We start from the raw sequence: 27,545 nt of genomic DNA, 5'->3' as shown, positions 1-27,545 counted from the left end.
GACTCCCGAGAGTTGAAATTTTCAAAATAAAAATTCTCATTTGCTCTATATGTAGCTATATTTATCTATGGGACATTACAGATTTGGGGGCGGGGCAAACTCTTTTCTCTGATGCCCAGCTTGTGTTTACTAATACAGACCAGACTGTCCGAGGCTGTAGTAATAACTTAAGTAAAAAGCTGAAATTCAGTTGCATTCCTCTTTAAGCTTTAATAGCTGCTTAGTGGACCTGAGCCTACCTAGCTAACTACCTATCCACCTCTGTAATATACGGCTGTCATCTGTTCACTTCAGTGTGTGATTATACGGTACTATTAACTCGACTGGGAAGATGCAGGGATGAAAACACCAGTGCTCATCCCAGAGGATCAATAGCTAGCAGTCTCTCTCTTTATGTCGTTTTTTTACTGCGCCCGCCCCATTCATTCTCCCAGCCCTGTGTAGAGGAGCCGGACAGTGGCTGGTGAATGCTAACTAGCCGAGAGTGCTGGTGTCAGGCTTTCAGTTCATTTCTGACAGGGCTTAATGAAGCTCACAGAGAGAGGGGGACAGGGAGGGCCACCGGCTAGGTGGCTGAGCGTGGTGCAGAGAGAGAGACAGAGAGGACTGCTGATGAAGCAAGTGAGAGGGAGAGGTTGGCAGATCCAGTGTGATCCGTGCCCCCACCGTCACGTCTGCCTGTCTGTGTAATGGGTGAATGTGTCTTCAAGGGGCTTTACTACCGTTACAACACAGAATATGATACAAAGTCTGCAGTGTGCAGTGTGTTAGTGTACTTGTGTCGTCGTGCCTGTGTGTGTGTTTGCGTACATGTCTGTTTTAATTGCTTTGCATATTACTTGTGGAGTTGGGTGTTGTATGGTCATTAGGATAGGGCTAATGTAATATCTATCGTCTACTTGATATATTGAATGTGATACACAATTCTGTTGTTGAATTCAATTAATTAATAATGAATATTAATAAATATAATGACCATTAGCATTTGATTTTGATACTGTATCACACTTCCCATCACCCTGCAGTCCAATATGATGAACATCAACCGGATTATTTAACGTGAATTTCCTTACAGATACTGTTATACATGTTGTTTCTTATTTTTCTCTTCTTTAGGAGGAGAGGTCACAGAAGAAACATTTCACTGTCATTGTACATGTATGATATATGACGAATAAACTTCAAAATATTTATCAGCTGACAAGAATTCATCTGCTTCCTGTCTGGTCGTCACTTGTTGGCAAAGCTGCAAAGCCAGAACTCATCATCATTTTCACCTAAAAAGATACCAATCACCTAACCCTAACCATAACCATTTAGTGGCAACCTTCCTCACCTGAGAGATGTGGTTGATGGAGGACTCCATGCGTCTCAGCTGGGAGGCCTGGATGTCCAGCAACTGGAGCACATTGTTGGCTAAGGCATTGATCTGGTAGGCCACGCTGGCCAGGGACTGGGTGGTGTAGGCCTTGGTCTCCTCCAGGGCTTTCCTCTTGTCCTGGGCCTGAAGGGGTCAGGTGGGGTCATGGGTGAGGGGGTTAGATGGTGAAAGGGATGGAAGAAGGAAGGACGGGAAGAAGGGATGAAGAAGTGAGTGAGAGATAGAGAGAGAGAGAGAGAGAGAGAGGTGGAGGAAAAAGGAAAAGGTCATATTAATAAATGCCAGACAGGCAAAGCACTCCTGAACAAAATCAAGGTCATTTCCTCGTTCATCACTCATTATTCTAACCATGTTCAACGTTCACATGAGTTGACATGATGAAGTACCTGCCGTTCCTCCTCTTCACTTTACAGATATTAAACACTTAAACACTGCATACAAATATGGTTAAAATTATGAATAAATATACAATGACAGACACTGTATTCACAATAAAGAAAATACTTCACTTTGAGTCTAAATAAACTATATGAAGTGGTCTGACTCATAGAGGACTGTGGGAATATTTCACCCCACTTCTTAGGGACCTGCACTGGCTCCCCATTGCTGCACGTATCCGCTTCAAGGCCCTCGACCTAGCATACCGTGCGGCAAAGGGAACCGCTCCCGCCTACCTCCGGTCAATGGTCTCTAACTACTAGGCCTGCCACGATAACACATTTTGCTGGGCGATTAATTGCCCCCGAAAATATCGCGATAAGCGATATTATTGCGACCGGTTAGAGAATTTTTTTTTGGAGAAATTTATTTCCCAAAAGTTCTCAATTTTCTTTTAAAAATTCACTAATATAATGATAATAGCATAATAATGCAAGGACACAGTTTCAAAGTGCAATACACTTTTATTTAACATTGGAAGACATTTTAAATATCCTAAATAAAAAAATGCTCAGTTTGATTGTTTATTATAAAACAAACTGAAACTGGAAACAAGCCCTCTGTCTGGCTTTTTGTGTCATCCTTTTAACATGTACATGTATTATTAATGTACCTTGCGCCGCGGTACCATGTACAAAATGTTAATAAAGTGTGAGGAAAGAACTGGAAACGTAATAAATAAAAAGGCAGTGAAACAATAATCAAATAAACACCAACATACTATCTCTATTGGAATGGAGACTTCAGCACAGGATAAACTAGGGATGGGCAAAAATAATCCAGATCGATTGATCACATGATGTACTCGAGTACTCGTGGAGGAAAACGCTGTACAAAATAAACGTATTTTCCGGTGTTTTAGACTTTTATTTTGAAGCCCACCACTCCGTCTTTTCGGTGTTTTAGACTTTTATTTTGAAGTCCATCGACCGGACCGGAAGTATTGTTGTGATTATCCTAGCAGAACCTATGAGCGGACAACTTGTCTCGTCCGGTTCTGTGTTTTTGAGCTAATGATAAAACAAATGTTGAGATTGTTGGTGAACAACTAACTTTAGGTTAGTTTTAACGTTAGCTACTAACGTTAGATGCAGCTACTACAGGCAATCAACGATGAGGAGGAAGCGTCAAATCCGTATATAATAGAATAGTAGCCCTGTGGTGCGTAGGTACGACTCGAAACTACCTGTTATAATAAATGTATTCATGTTTAACTTGTCCCCGTGTCCAGTCCTTTGACTAGCCCCACCCGTTCATTGTAAACAATGATGCATGTAATTGTATTAACGTTATTCTGTGTTGTAGCTATGCTATACGTTGTATTTCGTTTGTTAGCTATTTAGCTAATGTTGTTAGCATTGAATGAGCATCAACGCTCGATCTTTCATCTTTATTTAGCAGTCCAGTTTCTCCGGGCAGTAGCGAGTAACTACTTGGGTCTAAAAATAGCTAACGTTACACTACAAATAACGCTACTTGGTTAACACTTTGGTTGCCTAAGGTTAAATTAATGATATACCATAGATTGCCAGCGCTATTTGTCTATGGAGAAAGTCCACTTCTTTGCAGGGCTATAACTTTTTAAATTCTATTGCTACATTGCCATTATTAGGGCCCATTCAAAGTCCTATATGTATTGTTCATTGTGTAGCAACGTTAAACCTTTTCATTCACATATTCATAGTAAAGTATGGTCTAATGTATAAGTATGTTTTCATCTCTTTCTGCAGCTTTCTCCAGAACGTGATATATAGCCCCAAATGCATTATATTGATGATGAAATACAGTTTGATGGCAATCAGCGCGATATAAAAGATTCCAACTAGACATACTTCTAGAAGTTACTACACGTCATCTGATGTTGACCGGATGGGCGAGGGGGCGTTTATAATTCCGTGGGCAGCGTTATACCAATCATCTAATGTGGGTCAAATGTTGATAATATCAGTTATTATCGAAGAAGGTAACGTTACACGCTGAAACTCACCCCAGTCTCCGCGCGCCGTTGGGCGATCATCGTCGAGTAGAAATTTTATCATTATGGGATATATTTTTACCCGGTCCATCTCCAGCTTGTATAATGGTATATACGTCCAAATCATGTTGTTTATCGAGTTATTGGCAATCGATCACCGTGTAGCGTGACGAGCCAGAGTCACATGAACCATAGCGAGCGCCCGGAAGTACTACGGTCGTCATGACAACCTCTATTCAACATCCTGTTTTGGCGATTGCGCCGATCGGCCACCAGATGGCGCTCCTGAACCGCCAGAGAGCTCAGTGGGTCCTGCTGGTGGATCTCAGGCCAGCGGAGGGACATTATGAATCCGATCGCAGATTTTTGAAATATTGATATAAGGACGCTGTACAGCGTCCCCCGGCAACTTTAGCATGGCCAGCAAAGACGTGAAAAGACGTGTCCCGGCACTCAAAGTGTTAAAAGGAGCAACACTATTGAGAAATGTAGTTAAGCTATGTGGCGTTGCCCCACGGAGCTCCCGTGCTGTGCTCTGTAGTAAAGCCAGCGGCCCGCCTCCCCACACGGAGAGTGACTGACGAGGGGTACTGGTTCCGCCTCATTAAAACAAACGCGCAAATAGCAATTAATCGCGCCCGTCAAAATCATTGCATTCATTTTAATTATCGCGGCAATTAATCGATTTATTGCTTATCGCGGCAGGCCTACTAACTACACACCCTCAAGACCCCTACGCTCTGCATCTTCTGGCCGCCTCAAACCTACTCCTATCCGAGCTCCGGGAGGGTCATCAAAGAGAAGCTGCCTATTCTCAGTCCTTGCCCCACAATGGTGGAATGAACTACCCACCCCAGTTAGGACAGCCGAATCCCGTCCAATCTTTCGCCGTCGACTAAAGACGCACTTCTTCAACCATTATCTGAAATAATAATAATAATAAAAAAAACTATAACCCTAATAAAAAACCCTAACTAACCTTACTGTCATGCACTTGTCCTAATAAACTAACCTACACTGTAACACGCAACACTTTGATGAATATTGTTACTCAGCTGATACAGTTGTACCCTTCCTGATGACCTGTCGTACAGAACTTGTAAGTCGCTTTGGATAAAAGCGTCAGCTAAATGACTAAATATAAATGTAAAAATATTTCTCATTGTACCTCCCACTGACAACCAAAGTGTTTCTGGTCTTGATTTAAAGAAACACGCCAACGTTATGGGAAATGCGCTTATACAAGAAGATAGATACCAATTTGCTCTCTGTGGGTTCAGTAGAAAGTTCCGCTAAGTTAGCTACTGTGCGTTCAGTAGAAAGCTCAGCTAACCTAGCTTAAAACTCTGGGAGAGGTGCTTTTGGCCAACGCCTAGGCTAGCCGATCGGAATCCACTAATTTGTGCTAAAGCAAGGCTAACTTGCAGCTGGATAACTTTCTACTGAACGCACAGAGAGGAAATGTACAGTAGTATATCATCTTGTTTTTCGGACTCTGGAGAAGACGGCAAGTGCGTTCCCATCATGTTGCCGTGTTCCTTTAACCATTTCACGGCCACACTACCAAACGGTTAACCCTTTCACTGTGACAATACAGAAGGTTAACCCTTTCACTACCACACTACAGAAGGTTAACCCTTTACTATCACACTACAGACGGTAACCGGTTAACCTTCTGTAGTGTGGTAGTGAAATGGTTAAGTTCATCTGCCAAATGCCTCTTGTTGTGGCCAATGTTCACACAATGACATGTGGGTGGGTGCATTATAGAACAGACGAGGGCCAGGCTATAGCCCATGTTTACAATGCCTACAGTATATTAGCGCCTTTGCGATATTAAGACACTGTCACTGGGTTCTCTCCCATACTGCAACACGGAGACACATGTATTTTCGAGTGCTTCTTTCCATCATTCCATCACTCGATCGTCCTATAAATGTTCAGTGGAGGAGGGAATGGAATTTCATATTGGGAGTGTGTGACTGTGCCACAGGCCTCCGAGCTCACTCCTCCTACACAGTCCAGACAGATCCACGAAGGGGAGTGAACTAGAGTTCATCAGACTCATAAGGGGACACTTTGCGGAGAAACGTTCATCGCTTAAGGTTCTGGTGAGGTGTGAGGTCTCTCCAGTAAGGGTGCGTTTAGGTGTAAACGTTAAAGAGTTAGGCTTATAAACAATGGGGGCGAGGCGGGCGTGGAAAGCGGCCCTGGTGTTTGTACTCTCATCCAGAATGTCCCAGGGGACACTCCCGCTTCCGGATGCTTCAGATGGACACCGCGACAGGTGCGTCGGTGGGAGGTCACTATCCAGGGAATGCCGAGACATTCCATCGATCCATTCCTGCTCCCTGCAGCGGGACCATCTGTTTCAGGATCCTTTTAATAGCTTCACTTCTCAATATGTGCCGTTATTAGTGAGCAGGTCTAACAGTGCACACACGCTCCACGCGCACACACAGGGGATGCTTACTCGCATACTTGCACACACACACAAATTACACTTTACTACACATTGTGATGATTACACACAATAACACGACACGTGCACAGTGCACACACACACACACACACACACACTACACTTACTCATGCACATAATTTATCACAAACACAGGTTACCAAAACAGCACACATGCACAAACACACACAGATACACACACAGACACAGAGCGGGAACCTTTTCCACTAAAAATCTCATCTTCAACTTGGAAAAGCAGTCTCTCACGTGCATCAGATTGGGAGAGAGAAAGAGGAATTCTGCCACCTATCCACAGCAAACACCATTGACCTGTGATATTAATTCATCACGTCATTTACATCACTCGGTTTACACACGTGTCGGCCGAACAACACCATGTTAATTATAGCTGCTCAATTTAACGTAGATTAGGGAAGAGGAAACCCGGAACCTGAGGTGAGCCGGGAAGCAGCTGGATTAGGAGAGGGTTTGAATACAAAGCAGTGGCTCCTCCATGTTCTGTTGCCCAATCACACAGCTTCACCACTAGGGACCTGGGCTTGAACTATGACCTCTGCCAGTGGGTCTTGGACTTCCTGACGGGCAGACCCCAGGTGGTAAGAGCAGGCAACTGCACCTACTCATCCATCACGCTCAACATAGGGGCCCCCCAGGGCTGTGTTCTGAGCCCCCTCCTCTACTCCCTGTACACACATGACTGCGTGGCACAGCGGAACAACAACACAATCATCAAATTTGCTGATGACACAGTAGTGGTGGGCCTGATCTCTGCCAACGACGAGAGGGCCTACCTGGAAGAGGTAGAGAATCTGTCACAGTGGTGTCAGGAGAACTGCCTCTCCCTGAACGTCAGCAAAACAAAAGAGATGATTGTGGACTTCAGGAGGTCGGGGGTCAAGGACTACAGCCCCCTCAGCATCGACGGGGCACCGGTTGAGAGAGTGAACAGTTTCAAGTACCTCGGAGCCCACATATCCGAGGACTTGACATGGACCACACACATTGACAGTGTTGTGAAGAAGGCACGACAACGCCTCTACTAGAGCCATATGAAATCCGTTTTTATTATTTTCCAAATTCCATTTAATTTTTTCCCAAATTCCATTTTTTCCGTTTTAATATTTCAGAATTCTGTATTTTGCCTTTTATGCTCATTTTACCATCAGAAATAGTGTCTAATAAGTGGGAATGAATAAATGTCCACAATTGAATAAGATATAACAGTCCATTTAATGTTTTTAAGTGCTTCAACTCAGAAATACAGTTCAATTTTACACAATATGTTTCAATTAATATTGTGACAAAATAAAAATACATATTTCAAGTGTAAACAATAGATACAGCTAGCTACTACTGACATTATCACAATGACAATGTCAGTAACCTAGCTATATCTATTATATTGTGATGAAATATAGTAATGCATAATTTAGGCACCTTTAGTTTAGTTTATTTCGTTTATAAAGGACAGTGTATAATGGCAAACGTTTGCATTAAACAAATGGATGAGTGCACCAGATTTAGCAAGAAGCTATCATTTCCATCTATAGTCCTATGTACTGTAACGTTTCATAGCTATTTAAGTTTATTTAGATTATAAAGGGCAGTGTATAATGACAATAGTTTGCATTAAACAAATGGATGGGTGCACTAGATTTAGCAAGAAGCTATCATTTCCATCTATAGTCCTATGTAATGTAACGTTTCATAGCTATTTAAGTTTATTTAGATTATAAAGGGCAGTGTATAATGACAATCGTTTGCATTAAACAAATTGATGGGTGCACCAGATTTAGCTAGAACTTCTAGAAGCTATCATTTCCATAGATAGTCCTATAACGTTACATAGCTATTTAAGTGTATTTAGTTTATAAAGGGCAGTCGTTTGCATTAAACAAATGGATGGGTGCACTAGATTTAGCGGGTCCAGTCCACGGAACGTTGACAGAATTAGCAAAACACCTTATCACCGGAGGCATAAAAGTCATTAGGATACTGTTCTGCTCTGAATTGAGGGCTTATTGTGGAATAGTTTAGCTTCTTGACGATGTTAACACAAGCAGCCAGACGCTTGAGCACCGCGGCTGTGTTGTGTGTAACACGCTGTAGCGTCCCCGCCTCCCCGGTCGCGTGTACACCAAACGTTCCACCCAAAAACGAAATTTCAGTCCAGATTAGGCCAAATTCTGCAATATTCCACGTTTTGCAGTTGATTCCATTTTTATTGGTTAATTCCGCGATTCCGTCCGCGATTCCGTGAACGCGGATTTCATATGGCTCTAGCCTCTACTTCCTCAGAATCAAAATCAAATCAAATTTATTTATAGGGCCCAACAACACACGTTAATGTCCCCATGGGCCGTACAGATCTTCTTTAAACAAGTCAAGAAGAAAACATAACAATAAGTCAAGAACAGAACAAGAACACCATAAGGTGCAAACATTTTTAGATGGATGCAAATAAATGAAAGAATGCAAGCACTCCCAGACATACCCCACGCGAAGGTAAGGAAAAACTCACTAAAACCTAACAATAGGGAAAAAAAGCTCCACAGGCAGTGTGGAGGAGAGAAACCTTAGAAGGGCCATTCAAGGGGGGATCTCCCTTCTTAGATGTTGGTGATAGTAGTGTTGCAGACGGACAGTTGGTAAGCATGCACTCATGTGTGTAGTGGAACACAGATGAGTGCATGCAATAGCAACTGTACATTTAGAAAAATTAAAGATAGAGCTAATAGCGATAGCAACTGAACATTTTGAAAGATTAAAGATAGAGCTGATAGCAATCTATTTGAGGCACAGAGGCGGCGCAAAGAGGGTCACGTCCTCCCCGTCTTAGTCAAGGGACATTTAACACTCCGGTCGTTGCTCAGGGACAGCCGGAGACAGGGAGATAGGGGCGGCGCCTAAGGAAGTTCCAAGTCAGTCAGAAGATCCTTAGGAACTTCTACTCATGTACAATCGAGAGCATCCTGACTGGCAACATCACCTCCTGGTTTGGGAATAGCACTGCACAAGACCGTAGCAGACTACAAAGAGTGACACGTTCAGCCGAACGCACAATTGGAGGGGGGCTTCCCACCCTCCAGAACATTTACAACAAGCGGTGCAGGGGGAAGGCTAAGAGAATCATCAAGGACTCCAGCCACCCGAACAACTGCCTCTTTGAACTGCTGCGGTCAGGCAAGCGATACCGGAGTCTTAAGGCGAGCACAGAAAGACTCAGAAGAAGCTTCTATCCCCAGGCCATCAGGCTGCTCAACGAACAATAAACACTATGCAACAACCATCAAATGCACACAGCACACACATCCACACGCACAGTCGCACACACTCACTTTAAACAAACAACTCACTGCAGCACCCACTTTACACACTTTAGAACACCTAAACACACTTTACACTTTATATTTATTGGTAAAGGATTTGCACTACAACTCGTACACCTTACTGTAAATTGTACCTAAATTGTACCTCATCCCATTTCTGCTCTGCACTATATAGTATTGTATATTAGTACATTGCATAGTATATTGTATATTGTATGGTAACTCAGTTACTTCTATTCTGCATCGAACATTGTACATATGTCTATACTGAACACTGTGACCTCTATTTTTACTTCTATTTTACATGCTATACTATTTTATTTCATACTTATCTTGTCTAACACAGTCTCTGGAGCGTAACAGTAAGAAGCATTTTGTATAAAAGTATTCTGTACTTCTGTATGACAACTATTAAAGAAACTTGAGAAACTTCACCACAAACAATGCAATTTACACATTGAGGCTAGGGATGTCCCGATCCGATCACGTGATTTTCCGAATCTGCCATTTTTTGTTTTTTTTACTTTTTTTTTTACTTTTTTTTTTATTCAACAAACATGACCATGTTCACGTCTTAAACTCATACTGAGGCCTTAGTTTTGGTTTTAAATTGCATATCATCATTCATTTATTTATTGTCACACAGAGCAGAAGAATTTTGCCAAATCAAACCAATAGTATCCAGCTGCAGAACGGCAGACCAGCCACACTCTCAGACCCAAATAAAAATTTTCTTTTTTTTATCCCAATTTCTCACATTACATTCACCCTGAATGTTGACGTTATCCAGGTGAAACGTTAACTTCATAAATCATTTGATGTATAATTAAATCAAAGGAAATGCGTTTGGGTCCGAGATTGTGGCTGGTGTGCCGTTCTGCAGCTGGATACTATTGGTTTGTTTTGGCAAAATTCTTCTGCTCTGTGTGACAATAAATAAATGAATGATGATATGCAATTTAAAACCAAAACTAAGGCCTCAGTATGAGTTTAAGACGTGAACATGGTCATGTTTGTTGAATAAAAAAAATAATAATAATAATAATTATCGGATCGGGAAATATCGGTATCGGTAGATACTCAAAATCACATGATCGGGATCGGATCGGGAGCAAAAAACGTGATCGGGACATCCCTAATTGAGGCCTATGTTCAACTGATGTTCAACTACATTTGACTGTTGAATAGTGCCAGGCTTTACTTTGGCCAACTACAACGATCAGAAAATAGGCTGTGTTGTGTTGGGGTTATTCCTTCAAAGATAAGTTTGGATTGCAGTGCTTTGAAAACGGGAACACCGATGGCTGCTGATTGAAGTGCTGAGCTGCACTCCGTGCCAAACGTCCCTTTAAATGCCATTATATATGCTTTGATCAGAGATAAACTTAACTTTTTCCAACCTGGATTCACCTGTTAACGAGACGGTGGAGGGACTAGAAGCCTATATTGACGCGTTTTATAAAAAAAAACGCTATGGCGGGCACCAAACCCAATACCAAACGCACCCGAAGTGAGCTGGGCTCGAGTGATACGGATGACCCAACCAGCGACATCCGTGAGTCTTTAACATCTATTCAACATCAACTCCAGAAGCTTGATCTACTCGAACAGCTGACAAACAATGTCAAAGAGTTAAAAGCTTCTGTGGAGTACAACAACTCACTCATCGAGGTGCTAAAGGCAGACAATGCCTCACTCAGGATCGACGTAAACAAACTACAACGTCTGACGGGTAATCTCCAAAAAGAAAATTTCAACATGGCTAATTAACATTCTTGACCTACAATGTAGAAGCATGAGAGACAACATAATAATTCACGGACTTCCTGAAACTAAAAATGAAACTCACCAGAAATCCGAGGAACTTTTTATGTTATTCCTGTCAGATAACCTGAAAATGAAGTCGGTTGAAACCGAAGCTATCCGCTTTTCCAGAGTCCATCGCCTGGGGAAAGCCAAAGTCGACCAGCAGAGGCCCCGTCCCATCGTGGCCAAAGTCATCGATTCAAAGATGAAATCTGCTATTATGTCCAATGGTAGAGAGCTGAAAGGATCCAAATATTCAATCAGTGACCAGTTCCCGGCAGAGATCATGAGTAGACGCAGGCTGCTCTACCCGGTCATGGCGGATGCGAGGAAAAACAAACGGAATGCTCGTATGTTCATGGATAAACTTTATATTGATGGATGGAACTATGTAGGAATCCCCGTATTACATACTGGCTGAGTGGAGGCGACGAAAACATCTTTCATGACGCTCAGGAGGAGATACTGACTCCAAGTATCCAGCGTGCTTCCCGAGCTGCTGTAAACAATGACGCTTGAAGATGACGTCATCATCACCAAGGCGTCCTCGTTGCTATGACTACCCGGGACCATGACTGAATACACGTAGGACACTGCATGCAGAATGCTGCAGATGCAAGTCTTACCTTGCATACTTCCTTTCTTTTCATTTATCTCTTGTGCTTTTCTTCTCAGTCTCATATCCATTCCATTTGTTTGTTTTTTCCAATTCATTTATTTAATTTCTCTCTCTCCTGGCCATTCCTGCACCAATGACAGAAACATATTTAGGAGTGTAAATCTTACCCAGCTAATTAAGGAACCCACTAGAGTGGACAACCGGTCCTCATCTCTCTTGGACTGGATACTAGTCACTAATCCTGGGCGGATCATTAAAACCCTTAGGAGTCTAACCTAAAGAGCTCCTCCTCCTGAGAATTTCCCCCTTTTTTTTGTTACATAATATAAAATTACAGATTCATACCTTCAAAATAAGCCATCAATTGTCAAATTTGAGACGATAGTTTTCAATCAATGTCCTATCAAACATTCTGGTAAAATCCTAACACCTTTTCAGTATAGGACTTGAAGTAGATCCAAGTTCATTCAGCTATCTGATGAGAGAACTACACTCCCAGAATTCAATGTGATCATTGTCACTAGAACCATTTCACACCTGGAGCAAAGGCCCAGTCATTCCTTTGTTATTCCAGTGAATGGACCCAGCAGGAGGCCTAGCCTGTGTGAGTGTGTTTCTGTGCGTGTGTGTGTGTCTGTGTCTGTATTTACAGTACTGTACCATATCAAAAAAAAATAAGCAAACTAGACTAGATGTAAATGTAATGTGTAAATGTGTAAATGTAAATGTGTGTGTGTGTGTCTGTCTGTCTGTGTATGTGTGTGTGTGTGTGTTAGTGTTGTCAAAAATATCGAAGTATCGATACATATCGATACTGAATATTTAAAACGGCTTCAATACTCATTTCCCGAAGTACCGATACTTTCTGCAGTATCGGTACCAGCTGGCTGCTCCCGCAAGTTGTTGACAGACAGACGCGCTGCCAGAGCCTTGCCCTTCCGCCTCCTCGCTCAGAGCAACAGACACAAGCTGCTGCCTGCTGCAGCCTCCTCGTTGGAAACGGGGTAGTTGTGTCGAGTTCATGCGTGTACTGGTGTAGTGGGCTCGGCTTGACGTTACTCCGTTTCCATGAAGTGATAGGTGGCCAGCTAGCTAGCATTAAGCTAACGGAGGAACGACAGCTAACGTTAGCTAATAATAGCGTTGTTTACAAACTGAAGACAGGGCTGCCTGCCCGGCTGTGAGGGGGAGGAGGAAGAGAGAGATTTCTCCGGAGCTATGCTATGCTATGTAACGTTAATAAATGCTCCGAGCATAGCTCCGAAGAAATCTCTCTCTCTCTCTCTCTCTCTTCCTCCTCCCCCTCACAGCCGGGCAGGCAGCCCTGTCTTCAGTTTGTAAACAACGCTATTATTAGCTAACGTTAGCTGTCGTTCCTCCGTTAGCTTAATGCTAGCTAGCTGGCCACCTATCACTTCATGGAAACGGAGTAACGTCAAGCCGAGCCCACTACACCAGTACACGCATGAACTCGACACAACTACCCCGTTGCCAACGTTCGGTCGAGCGGAGCCGGCGCCCATCCTACACCAGTACACGCGTAACGTTAATAAATGCTCCGAGCATAGCTCCGGATAAATCTCTCGCTCTCTCTCTCTCTCTCTCTCTCTCTCTCGTCATAACTAGGAAGGTGCGCTCAGTAGACCTAAAATCTCCAGCAGCCACTCTCTCTTTCTCTCTCTCTCTCTCTGATCTAAAGATAAACAAAGGGTTTTAAAAGTGTATTTATCTTCTCGTATAGTACCAGAGAGAAGCTGAGGAGAATCAACCAGCAACAAAAGCAAAATTTGTAAAAAAAAAAAAAAAAAAAAATAATAAAAAAAAATTATAATTATTTTTTTGGTATTGAAAGTATCGAAAGTATCGATACTTTTCAAGGTATCGTATCGAAGTCGAAATTCCAGTATCGTGACAACACTAGTGTGTGTGTGTGTGTCTGTGAAACATGTCTTGTACTCATTTACCTCACTAAATACAGCAATGTGTAACTGTAGATTTCAAGAGAGAGAGAGAGAGAGAGAGAGAGAGAGAGAGCGACATTTATAATAATTATATTATTAATTCATTTTTTTACACACACACACACACACTAATAACATGATCATAACCAGAGAAAACAAGACCAAAGACAACTGGAATAGAATATCACACAATTTTATTAAAAACAGAGAATAATAATCAACAAGAAACATCAACTGTATCAATTGTATTGTACAATGAACAACCCTATATATCACTTTTGGATTACAATAGTAATACAAGGTGCCTCATATGATATTTGGCAGAGAGCGCGACCACAATGAATTTAGGCAAAATCTCAAAAAAATAAAATTATGCACATGTATAAAAAAAAAATAGGTGTCTCCTCATGGTTGTATCTGCCTGTTCTGTATCACACTAAGTGATATGTGAAAAAGCAGTTCCTGTCTGGAATGAGACAGAGGGCCACACCACATTCACCGCACTTCCAGGGGGTCTTCATCTTACAATGTACGCAAAACAGGCGGCCAGCCGTGGCCTTCTGGGATTTATCTGCCTGTTGCGTGATCGCAACAGGTGAATGGTTCCTTGGTAGGCGGTCCACTGGTGCTGTGGGTAGATTGTCCACTGGCACCTGTACAACTGTGATGCCACACAGCTCAGCTACCAGCTCCTGCTGGAAGACCAGGTGGGTCATCGGCTGCACCTGCTGCTCTCTGCAGAGCTCCATGTGAAGAAGGTAGGAGTTAGTGGCGGCAATGTCCAGATAATGATAGAGCAAAGTCCTGTACCATCGCATGGTCTTGTGGTGTGCAGAGTAGTACTGGATGAGTTGGTCAGACAAATCAACGCCTCCCATGTACTTGTTGTACTCCAGGACAGGTGTTGGGCATGCAATGTTCTCAATGGACCAGGTCTCACTGCGCTTGTTTTTTATTCTCCTCAGCACAGTTTTTCCAGCGAATGACTCGTGAATTGTGGAGCAAACAGAGACTTCACGTGTGTCCATCCACTTCACAAAGACCAGTGGGCCATCACATAGCCACCTGATGGTGCCCCTAGCATCCTTCTTTTTGAGAGCATTCACCTCTGTGCGGGGGCATTCTTTTCTGTTGTCTCTGTACGTTCCACATGCTCCGACACCCAGGCTATGCAGATCCCTGAAAAGCTTTGGACTTGTATAAAAGTTATCGACATACAAATGATATCCCTTGCCCATGGGTACTTGCTTGAGGTGTGCTGGCTTTATCAGGGACATGACAGAGTCATACGCCAGTCCAATGCCTGATTTGAACTTTGACTTCCCGGCGTAAACAGCAAAGTCCGAAGTGTAGCCATTGCTACTGTCAGCCAAAACAAAAAGTTTGAAGCCCCACTTCGTTGGCTTGGCTTTCATGTACTGCTTCATAGAAGTATGGGCCTTGCTTGCAACCATCCTCTCATCAATGGAAATGTTTTGCCTGGGGTGGTAGAGCGCTTTGCATGCAGACCTCCATGTATAATTCCTTCTGTAATGTACTGATTTCTTTTGATTTCTCTGTTTGAGAGAGAGAGAGAGAGAGAGTGTGTGTGTGTGTGTGAGTGCAGGGGAGTAGCTGGGGGGGGGGGTTAGGATGATTCCAAGGGCCCAGCAAATGCCCCACATTTTTTTATAGATTGGGGGCCCCACATTTTTTAATAGATTGGGGGGCCCACAAATTGTTTCTTTCATGGGGCCCAGAATCTCCAGCTACGCCCCTGTGAGCGCACCGTTCTACTCTAGAGAGCTGTCATGACCGTGATGCGCGCTTGAATGAACTGCGAGATAACTCATAACTCGTACACACACGCACTCTGTCTGCCATACAGTAGTTTATGTTGTTTTAGCGCGACGTGGGTATATACACGGGCGAGGATGAAAAGCATAAGACGGGTGCTCCAGTAGCACACCATGTTACCGCGCTGCGTCGCGGGACTCCGTGCTGCGTCACGGATCTGGTTGACTCCGAGTTCGATTCCCGGACTCGCCGTCATTTGCCGAATGTCTCCCCCTGCTCTCTCTCCCGTTTCACCCTACAACTGTCGGTCATGCTTGACCAGAAAAGCGATAAACGCTAAAAAATTAAGTTTAAAAAAAAGAAAAGCATAAGACTACTTTTAATACATAAATTAACGTTCTGTCGGGTCCCGTGTATTCTCGAGAGAGAATGATAATAATAATAATAATGCAGGACCAGATTATATTATCAACGACAGACAGTGAGAAACACAACCCCCCCCCTCTCGCGCTGAAGAATATGCATATTAGATCACTCAGTGATTAACACCTATGCGCTGTTGGTGTGTGTGGTGTGTGCGCGCGTCCATGGATGTGACGCGCGATGTAGTTTTTATCGCAAATGGAGATTATTACAAGCATACCATCTAGCAAGAATTAAACGTATTTACAAGTCGTATTAGGTTTAGCAAGTTGGGGGACGTATACCTTACATGTCAAAGCACTAGAAATGGCAATTTTTCTATTTTTATCGATTTCTGAAAAGATGTCCTTTTTGAGTATTTAAGAGGGATTCGAATTTCTTTTGTTGTCCGCCGACGGGTTCAAAGCTCCAGCGTGACTCCTAAGGGTTAAATCTGGTGTTATGTCTGATTGTTTTAGTGACCATTCTGTTATTTTTTTTTTTTGGAAAATTAAAATCCCAAGCTCTCCACCAAAATACATAACGCTGAGACAAAGTAAAAACATTAACGTGGATCATTTTATTCAAGACCTAATTGGTATAAATTGGAACAGATTTCAGCTAATTCCCTCTGTTGAGGATGCATGGGATTTTTTCCACTCTGAAGTTACTAAAGTAATTGATGTTCATGCCCCCATCAAAACAATTAGAGTGAAAGGTAGACATTTACCGTGGATCAGCTCACATCTTATCCATCTATTTAAAGAAAGGGACAAAGCCTGGGTGAAATACCGAACAACTAAAGACCCTGTGGATTGGGAACATTATAGATATCTGAGGAATTCATCAAAAACTCAAACAAGGAATGCAAAATCCAATTACTACAAAAATTGTTTTAGACATGATTTTCATAATCCAAAACAGTTTTGGAACAAACTGAACACTTTTCTCAATAAAACGGACAAAAAAACTATAAAGCAGATACAAATCAATAATGACATTATTTCTGATCCTCTACTCATATCCCAAGCATTCAATAAACACTTCTCCTCTATCTGTAGTTCCCAATGCACAGACTCCTATGTTACAGCTGGTTCCCCTAACTTAAGTGCTCATAATGGTTCGTTTTATTTTAAGAAAATTCTGCCTACTGATGTTTACTATGCAATATGTGATTGTGAACTGAAAGAGAGTTGTGGTGCTGGTCCTGATGGTCTTGAAGCCAAATTTATCAAACTTGCTGCTCACATATTAATGTATCCCCTTGCAGACTTGTTCAACTTATCTTTGTCTACCTCCTCATTCCCATCGATATGGAAATGTGCAAGAGTTACCCCCATTTTTAAAGCTGGAGATCCATCAGATTTAAATAATTATAGACCTATTTCCATTATATGCACTATTGCGAAAATCTTTGAAAAACTTATTTTTAAACAATTATCAAAATACATTAACCTTGGCAACATTTTATCCCCCTTCCAATCAGGATTCAGACCTCATTACTCTACAACCACAGCTACATTATTATATATACCAGTGATGTGCTTTTGTCCTTTGACAAAGGCCATCTTACTGGTGCAATATTCATTGATCTTTCCAAAGCGTTCGATATGGTTGATCACTACCTCCTCCTTGACAAACTGTACTCTATTGGTTTACACCGAAATGCCCTACTATGGTTTAGTGCCTATCTTCACAACAGGCGCCAGTGTGTTGTACTTCAAGGCTCTCAGTCAGAGTTTCTAACTGTTGAGAAAGGTGTTCCTCAGGGTTCCATATTGGGGCCACTTCTCTTCTCTATATTTATTAATGATCTGCCAGATATTTGTTCCCACTGTCAAGTCCAGCTCTATGCTTATGATACCGTTATTTATGTCTCTGATAAAAACATTAATCAAATTCAACATTTTCTACAGTCAGACTTCAATCTGGTCCAAAAATTGCTTAAAAACAACAAACTATTACTGAATAAGAGGAAGTCTTGTAGCATGCTGCTTGGCCACTCACGTAGTGGTGCAAGTTCCATTGACCTACAGATCCATTTTGAAGACGGCTCCTATCTTGAAAAAGTGGATTCATTTAAATACCTCGGTATCACGATCGATCCAGAACTCATTCAAACTTCACATTGAACTTACCATTAAAAAAACATATGGCAGCTTGTGCTCACTTTATCCCTCAATCAATTGTTTCTCATTTGAAGTGAGGAAAAGAATAATCTCCCAAGTACTACTTCCCATTGTAGATTATGCTGATATTGTATATATGAACACCACAGACACTAATCTCAAACCTCTCAATGTATTATATAACTCCCTATGTAGATTTGTGCTGAGGTGTCCATACAGAACACACCACTGCTCTCTGTATAGTTCGCTTGATTGGCTGCAGCCTAAGGCAAGAAGGCAACTTCACTGTAGGGCTGGGCGATAAAACGATAACGATAACTATCGCGATAAATTATTTCCTCGAAATAAACATGAAACGTGGTCGCAAAGTTTCGATATATCGATTTTCCAAGCTTGGATATGAGCACACGCACTAACAACCAATCAGTGAAGGAGATGGCCGATAGCGGAAGGAGACCCAGAAGGAGACGCGGAGGTAGGACTCAGTAAACAAGGCTGGCTAGGGCTAATTAGCTTGCACGGCGCTATTTTACAGTTTACCTGCCGAGTTGGTGTGTGTTTTGAATTCTGAGGGTAACTGTTATAGTAGTGTGGGGTATACGGTGGACGTCGTTGCAATGAATTGGGCGGAACAGAGTATTTTAGGGTCATTTTTAGTACATTGTCATGAGATACTCCGCTCGGAAACGAGGCTGGCTAGGGCTAATTAGCTTGCACGGCGCTATTTTACAGGTTACCTGCCGAGTTGGTGTGTGTTTTGAATTCTGAGGGTAACTGTTATAGTAGTGTGGGGTATACGGTGGACGTCGTTGCAATGAATTGGGCGGAACAGAGTATTTTAGGGTCATTTTTAGTACATTGTCATGAGATACTCCGCTTGCTTTGGCTAACTGCTAACGTGCGCGGACTGATGACGACATCAACTCGACTCTCGAGACATTCACAGCAGCAAAACAAGTCTATTAATAGCCCGTCCATGGGCGCCGGGCATAATAAGTTAATTAAACTTGACAGACATTATATCGACGATAATTATCGATATCGAGTTATATGAATTTTTTTTTATAATTTTATCGCGATAACGTTTTTGGCCATATCGCCCAGCCCTACTTCACTGGTACCTATTCCTTTTTAAATGTGTTCACTTTAACTGTCCTTCTTACTTGAAACAGTCTCTGGAACCATATACATCACCATACCCGCTTAGACATTCACAACATCCCTATTTTACTGTTCCCAGAAGAATATTTTCTGAAGCTGGACGAAGGTCATTCCATTACAAAGCTCCATCTGACTGGAACAACCTTCCTCTTTCTCTCAGATCTGTTACCTCTCTTGGCCGCTTCAAGACTTCACTGTATTCACATCTTGAAACTACCTGTGCATGCTTTTAACACTGCTTGTACATACGTCTATTTCTGACTTTGAGATAGGTCATTGTATACTTGACTTCTTTGTTTAAAATGAGTTGGTGAATGGGGGTGTGGGTGGGAGAGGGTGAGCAAGCTACAGTAACTGTATCTGTACATGTGTGTATTGTGTATTGTGTACAGGGACCGAAACGAAAGCCCGCCACCCGCCAGGGGCGGTCAGTTTTTACCTTTGGCGCTTGACACTTAGAGGGCTGCCCGCCGTGTGGACGTGTAGTTCATAAGGATACTCTTATTTTGATTGTGCGAGTACAGATTATAGCCGCTCGTCTTTTTTTTTTCCGCCGCGAGATCGTTAAAAAACTACAAGTCCCACATTGCACTCAAGTCAACGGTCCAATCACAGTAGAGTGACGTGACTGGTTTCATGAGAAAGAAAGCAAATGACCAATCGGAAGCTCTCATTTGGCTTGTTTACTTCCTGAAACGCCACCATTGCGATATGCGGGCTGAGCTACAGTTACTGTTTAAACAATGACCCAGTCAACTATTCACTTTTAGTTTAATACATGACGAGGCATTGTCTAACGGTATCTAGCTGGCTAGCTACTGATAGCTGCTGATATCAACAAATGCTCCAGCAATAGTCGACTCGAGTGCATAATACCTCCGTTCCCTCGTTAGCTAGCTTAGCTAGCTCACGTTAGATCTTATCTATCCCAGTAAACTAAATTGTCTTAACGTTATCTACCGGGCTAGCAGTAGCTACAGATAGCTCCTGATATCAATGTCTTAAAAACATTGATTGAATGCATATTCTAGCTGAGGGCATGTTGAATGTGATTTGACAATAGAACCGTAACGTTATAATAGGGTCCAGCTGCATCGCCAGAGAATCCTTGCATGCTGAATGTAGGGTCTAGCTGAATATAGGGTCTAGCTGCAGGGCCGGATAATCCTTGCTGGAGCTGGAGGCTACTCAAGTATACACACAGACAGTGGAGCTGTTTGCAGATAGCAAGCATTTTGACTTATTGCGTGGTGGCGATGTCTCGCAGATAATACAACTACAAGTATGATTATATAATATATATTTTATTTCAATTCTTTTTTTATATAAAATATATATATATTTTTTCAAAACATTTTTGGCAGGTAAGAAATATGCTTGGCGGGTAGACTCTTCCCATCTACCCGCCACTGGCCGGTGAGTCAAAAAGTTAATTTCGCTCCCTGATTGTGTACTTGTACTGTATGTAATGTTTTACGTTTGTGCATAGGACCCCCTCTAAAATGAGATTCTGCATCTCAAGGGGCTATCCTTTCAATAAATTCTGATAACTAGATCGACCGACAGCCAGGGGGCGAAATTAAAGCCCGCCGCCCGCCAGGGGCGCTCAGTTTTTACCTTTGGCGCTTGCCACTGAGAGCCCTGCCCGCCGTGTGGCGTGTAGACGTGTAGTTCATAATGATACTCTTATTTTGAAGATCTGTGCGGGTCTCATTTCCGGCCCAAGCGCAGCTAGAGTCATAATATCGATGGCTCCGGCAGTTAGCAGCATTCGGTTCGTATGATATTCTTATTTTGAAAAAAAACTTGGCAACGAGTCATATCCGCCCAGCCGGGCCAGCCCCCTGCAGCGGGATACTATTGGCTTCTGCTCGTATCAACACAGAGAGGCCCGCAGCTCTAGTGCCACTGCTAACGTTAAGCTCTCAGAATGGTAGCAGCTCGCCTGCAGCATCTAGTGCTAACGTTAAGCTCCCAGAATGGTAGCAGCTCGCCCGCAGCATCTAGTGCTAACGCATTGTCTAACGGTATCTAGCTGGCTAGCTACTGATATCAACAAATGCTCCAGCAATAGTCTACTCGAGTGCATAAAACCTCCGTTCCCTCGTTAGCTAGCTCGCGTTAGCTAACGCTAGATCGATCTGTCCCAGTAAACTAAATTGTCTTAACGTTATCTACCGGGCTAGCAGTAGCTACAGATAGCTCCTGATATCAATGTCTTATAACATTGATTGAATGCGTATTCTAGCTGAGGGCATGTTGAATGTGATTTGACAACATAACCGTAACGTTATAAATGGGTCCAGCTGCATCGCCGGAGAATCCTTGCATGCTGAATGTAGGGTCTAGCTGAATATAGGGTCTAGCTGCAGGGCCGGAGAATCCTTGCTGGAGCTGGAGGCTACTCAAGTATACACACAGACAGTGGAGCTGTTTGCAGATAGCAAGCATTTTGACTTTGGTGGCGATGTCTCGCAGATAATACAACTACAAGTATGATTATATAATATATATTTTATTTAAAAAAAAAATTTATATAAAATATATATATATATTTTTTTTTAATCAAAAAAAATTTGGCAGGTAAGAAATATGCTTGGCGGGTAGACTCTTCCCATCTACCCGCCACTGGCCGGTGAGTCAAAAAGTTAATTTCGCTGCCTGCCGACAGCCAAGCTTGACATGTATCATTTTCCATTTTCTTATCCAGGCCAGGAAATTCCACATTTATGACTTTTCCAGGTTCTCCATGACCATAGGAACCCTGATAGAGGACAGTCTAAAGCAGGGGTCGGCAATTAGGTTTGGCCACGGGCCAGATTTTCCCCAAGCCGTTGCTTGGCGGGCCAGGATAAAAAACAATGGCTAATTTAATATACTGATATTGAAAAAAGACAAACGTTTTTCTCTGGTCTGCATCCCCTTAACACTTTAATCGCCGAAAACGCTGGAACTCGTCTTTCCCCGCCATGCTCATTCTGCCGAAGACGCCGTAACTCGTCTTTGATATCAATATTTCAAAAATCTGTGATCGAAATCATATTTCTCCTCCGGGGACCTGAGATATACTGCTGAGCTCCACTCAACTATCTAACGGTTCAAGAGCGCCATCTGGTGGCCGATCGGCAGATCGCCCAAACAGCAAACCGGAAACAGGAAACTGATGCTCATCCAAATTTGGTCCGACCACTCGCTATAGCTCCCGGGACTCCATCTTGACACACTGGATAATCGATCGCTCACCCTAACTCAATAAACAACATGATTTGGACGTATATACTATTATACAACCTGGAAATGTATCCGGTATTTCTCCATCCCATAATAGAAAAAATTCTGTTCCACGCTCATCCCCCAACGGCGCGAGGAAGCCACGGTGAGTTTCAGCGTTATTTTCTAACGTGTTCCATATAAACTGCTCTGATGATCATATGACCCACACTAGGTGAATGATATAACGTTGCCCACGGAATTATAAACGACCCCTCGCCCATCCGGTCAACATCAGATGATACGTAGTAACTTCTAGAAGTACCTCCAGTTGAAATTTTTTATCTGGCACCGATCGCTACCAAACTGTATTTGATCATCAATATAATGCATTTGGGGCTATAAATCAAGTTCTGAAGAAAGCTGCAGAAAACGATAAAAACATACTTATACTTTATACCATATTTTAGTATGAATAAGTGAATGAAAAAGTATAACGTTGCTACACCCTGAACAATAGATATAGGACATTGAATGGGCCATAATAATGTCAATTTAGCAATACAATTAAAAAAGTTATAGCCCTGCAAAGAAGGGGAACTTCTCCATAGACAAATAGAGATGGCGAGGGATGGTAAATTATGAATTTAACCATGGCGATCAAAGTGTTAACAATTGTGTGTATTGCGCCGTACTGTATTGTACCCATTCTGCAATCTGTTAAATAAAGTTTTCATTCATTCATTCATTGCAGATCACCGCGGCGGGTGATGGATAGATCAGAATGCATGAAAACACGACTCACCATACCTTGTTTGTTGTTAAGTCCTCCAAAATCCCTGCTAATGTTTGAAACATGTCATATCCACTCGCCGCCCTCCAATTCCAGATTGGCGTTGAATGCTTTATCTGAACTTTATCTGCCAACTTGAACACAGTTGTCATCATTGCCTCGTTGTTGTTGTTGTTGTTGTTGTTGTTGTCGCCACATATTATGCAGAGAGGACGTCGGCTCGGCACGCAAGAATCACCGACCTGTTGCGATAAACCCGTATTTTAAGTATGGCTCCTGTTTATTAAAAGAAGCGTTATATTTCCCCGTTTTTTTTTAACTCGCTCGCATCTCGAACGCGGAAGTAAAAGTTCGTTAGGGAAATATACACGGGCCCGGTGGGACTATTCCATTGGTTCTCCCAGTCCACGTGACGTGACCATTTCTAGCATTTCAATTGGCTATAGTGAAAAACATGCTTTTGATGACTACCGGTAGATAGATACAGCTTCACAATAAAAGACACCCTGGCGTCCCGAGTGAATATTTCCAGCGCGTCACATAAATATCATATTCTCAAAATAATCTGACGGGCCAGAAATTATTGCTGGCGGGCCAATGTCGGCCCGCATTTCTAAGTGTTGGACTTATCAATTTGAACGTGTGCTTGAGATTGTGCGTATATCTACGCACAGCTCAGACTAGGCTTGGGCGGTATAATTTTTTTCATACCGTCATACCTTGCTGACATAATACCCCGGTATGGGTATTATGACGGTATGACTTTCATTTTCATCAGCGGGGGGGGGGGGGGGGGGCTAACAATATACTTGTTATCACCATACATAACGCTTATATTGAAACACGTTGACATTAGGGCCGTTCTTTCAACCTAAAAGTGCACTTTCTTCAACCTCAAACCTAAATTCCTTAGCAACCCGTGTTACCAAGTAAACAAATCACGGAACGATAGCCAGTTAGCCCGCATCAGCCTAGTACTACTAACGTTAGCTCTCAGAATGATAGCCAGTTAGCCGGCAACAGCCTAGTACTACTAACGTTAGCTCTCAGAACGATAGCCAGTTAGTTAGCCCGCACCAGCCTAGTACTACTAACGTTAGCTCCCAGAACGATAGCCAGTTAGCCCGCACCAGCCTAGTACTACTAACGTTAGCTCCCAGAACGATAGCCAGTTAGCCCGCACCAGCCTAGTACTACTAACTAGGGATGTCCCGATCCGATCACGTGATTTTCCGAAGATCGGGATCAAAAAGAAAAAAAAAACATTTTTAAATTTTTTTTATTCAACAAACATGACCATGTTCACGTCTTAAACTCATACTGAGGCCTTAGTTTTGGTTTTAAATTGCATTCATCATTCATTTATTTATTGTCACACAGAGCAGAAGAATTTGACAAAACAAACCAATAGTATCCAGCTGCAGAACGGCAGACCAGCCACACTCTCAGATCCAAATTATTATTATTTTTTTTTTTATCCCAATTTCTCACATTACATTCACCCTGAATGTTGACGTTATCCAGGTGAAAAGTTAACTTCATAAATCATTTGATGTATAATTAAATCAAAGGAAATTAACGCGGTCAGGTGGCGTAGCGGAGATAATGCGTTCGTCACCAACACCGGAGACGCTGGATTCGCCTGTTCGAATCCAGCTCACAGCTCCGGCGTTGTCACCAGCTGGGCTGGCCGTTCACACTAATATAATTGGCTGTATTAGAGGGTGGGAAAAGCTGGCGGGGTGGGTCCGGGTCGTTGTAAACAGCGACTCCTACAGTTCGGTCAGGGCGCCTGCTCAGCGCGGATAGGATCTAAGGGGGGTAGTGTGATTCTTCCACACGTTACACCCTCTCAGTGAGAGTACGCGCTGCCAGGTGAAAAGAAGCGGTTGATTGGCTAGACGTGTGTCGGAGGAAGCACGTGATAGCCTCCACTCTCCCAGACCGACTGTGGGGGGTAATTGCGCAGCGACCAGGAAGGGGATTGGGAATTGGCATAACGACTAACATTGGGATGGGAGAAAATCTGAGGAAAAAGGAGAAAAAAAAAATCAAAGGAAATGCATTTGGGTCTGAGTGTGTGGCTGTTCTGCCGTTCTGCAGCTGGTTACTATTGGTTTGTTTTGGCAAAATTCTTCTGCTCTGTGTGACAATAAATAAATGCATGATTATATGCAATTTAAAACCAAAACTGGGAGCTCCCGTAGCTCACCGCATATCTCGGCGCTATTTCTGCGTCGGGGAAAACCGTGCTCGTCACGGATCTGGGGGACACGAGTTCGATTCCCGGACCCGCCGTCATTTCTCAGAATGTCTTCCCCTGCTCTACATCCCATTTCAACCTGTTTCTGTCGGTCATGCTTGACCAGAAAAGCGATAAACGCTAAAAAATAAAGTTTAAAAAAAATTAAATAAAAAATAAAACCAAAACTAAGGCCTCAGTATGAGTTTAAGACGTGAACATGGTCATGTTTGTACTCAAAATCACATGATTGGGATCGGATCGGGAGCAAAAAAATTTGATCGGGACATCCCTACTACTAACGCTAGCTCCCAGAACGATAGCCAGTTAGCCCGCACCAGCCTAGTACTACTAACGTTAGCTCTCAGAACGATAGCCAGTTAGCCCGCACCAGCCTAGTACAACTAACGCTAGCTCCCAGAACGATAGCCACGTAACCCTCTGCTGGCGCGTGCTGTGCACTACAATCAACTCCGTGTCAGTGTAATTGCAGTCTGTGACGTCACGGTATTGAGAATCATACCGGCGCGATTTCGAAATATCCTGGTATACCGTAATACCGTCCAAGCCTAGCTCAGACAGTGCGTACATGGCGCCCAGCGGTAGAATATGAAGACTGCAACATGAGACGGACTTCCATGCATTAGTTTCAACTATGACGTGTTCTGTATGACCCGTAATTCATTATAGTTAATTGTAAAATAGCGACAGTAGTGTAATTATTGTCAAACCCATAAATAGCATTTGGAATAGGTCTTTCTTTCCGAATGAATGCAGCATGGTTAACTATATAGCGTTATCGGAATACTACAGGTACGGGTTGGGCTGACTGCGCTCCGCGGGGAGCAGTCTATTTGCGTAGAACAAAACGCACAAATGCCATCCCTATGCACATTCAAGTCTTCTCCACCCTCGGGTCTTTGGCCACCGGCACGGTCCATCGTGATATTGGAGATGGATCGAGCAATAGACTGTTACTGTACCACCCATGTAGCGGTCAAAGCTCCATCACAAATTCAGTTATGTGAATAGAAAGGGATTCCACTCAGTCAATGTTGCGATGCCCATTTGGCTGATACATACATGTCGTTGCTGGTGACCAGGAGGAAGGCACGCATTGTATTGAATTAAATTGTAATGTTATTACTGGGGTATCTGTAATTAAAATATCGCTTAAAAGCAGGTGATCGGGGTTATCCACTGAAGCCATAGTTAATTGACTCTGACCAACCCAACGAACGACCCAACAGGAGTGGAATGCTCACTCGCGAACAAGAGCCCTTTAGAGCGCAGTTGGCCTGTTTGGCATGGGGGGGCAGACGCAGAACACCAACCTCCAAACGCGATTAAATATTGTTTAAAATAAAAAGCAAAATAGTATTATTTTGTGTGTCATGTTTCCAAATAAGATTGGTCACAACAAAATGCTTTCTAGCTTCAATTTGTTGGTTAGAATAGATGACCTCCAGAGGCTCCGTTGAAACTTCACTGAGAGCGAGATTGATGACACGGAGGACTCTCTCTCAGTGAAGTTTCAAGTCTGCTTAGTCCATTATTCTACATTCCATGGTGGTGTTTCATTACCATATATGGTTAATTAGAGGCCGTTCTGTATGCAAATACTTAAAATCGTGCATGAGCACGGAGCATAGAACAAGTGGCATTTATCAACACGGAGTACTTGCAGGTGTGCGTAGGACCAGTGTACGCACGTTTGATATATCCAGATTTAGACATTCTAAATTCCATGCTTAGGAACTAAAATAGAACACTTTCTACGTATTATTGATAAATGAGGGCCCAGGTCTAACAGTGAGGAATGGGAAAGGCTGAGCCCGGGA

At 42.8% G+C, this 27,545-nt stretch overlaps 1 protein-coding gene across 2 annotated transcripts in view; it reads right to left on the bottom strand.

Annotated features, from left to right (window-relative positions):
• Positions 1 to 27,545, bottom strand: part of LOC311239074 (abl interactor 1-like) — a 147,059-nt gene that overhangs the window by 54,422 nt on the left and 65,092 nt on the right. For both annotated transcript variants that reach the window (XM_084327303.1, XM_084327302.1), the window contains exon 2: positions 1,337 to 1,504. In XM_084327303.1, the coding sequence (XP_084183429.1) occupies positions 1,337 to 1,504 (168 nt within the window). The remainder of the gene's footprint in view (positions 1 to 1,336; positions 1,505 to 27,545) is intronic.

The sequence above is a fragment of the Notolepis coatsorum genome (assembly GCF_963971535.1).
Source record: "Notolepis coatsorum genome assembly, chromosome: 13".
Classification (NCBI taxonomy): domain Eukaryota; kingdom Metazoa; phylum Chordata; class Actinopteri; order Aulopiformes; family Paralepididae; genus Notolepis; species Notolepis coatsorum.
The sequence above is the reverse complement of the archived record's forward strand: the minus strand, read 5'-3'. Positions and strand labels throughout refer to the sequence as shown.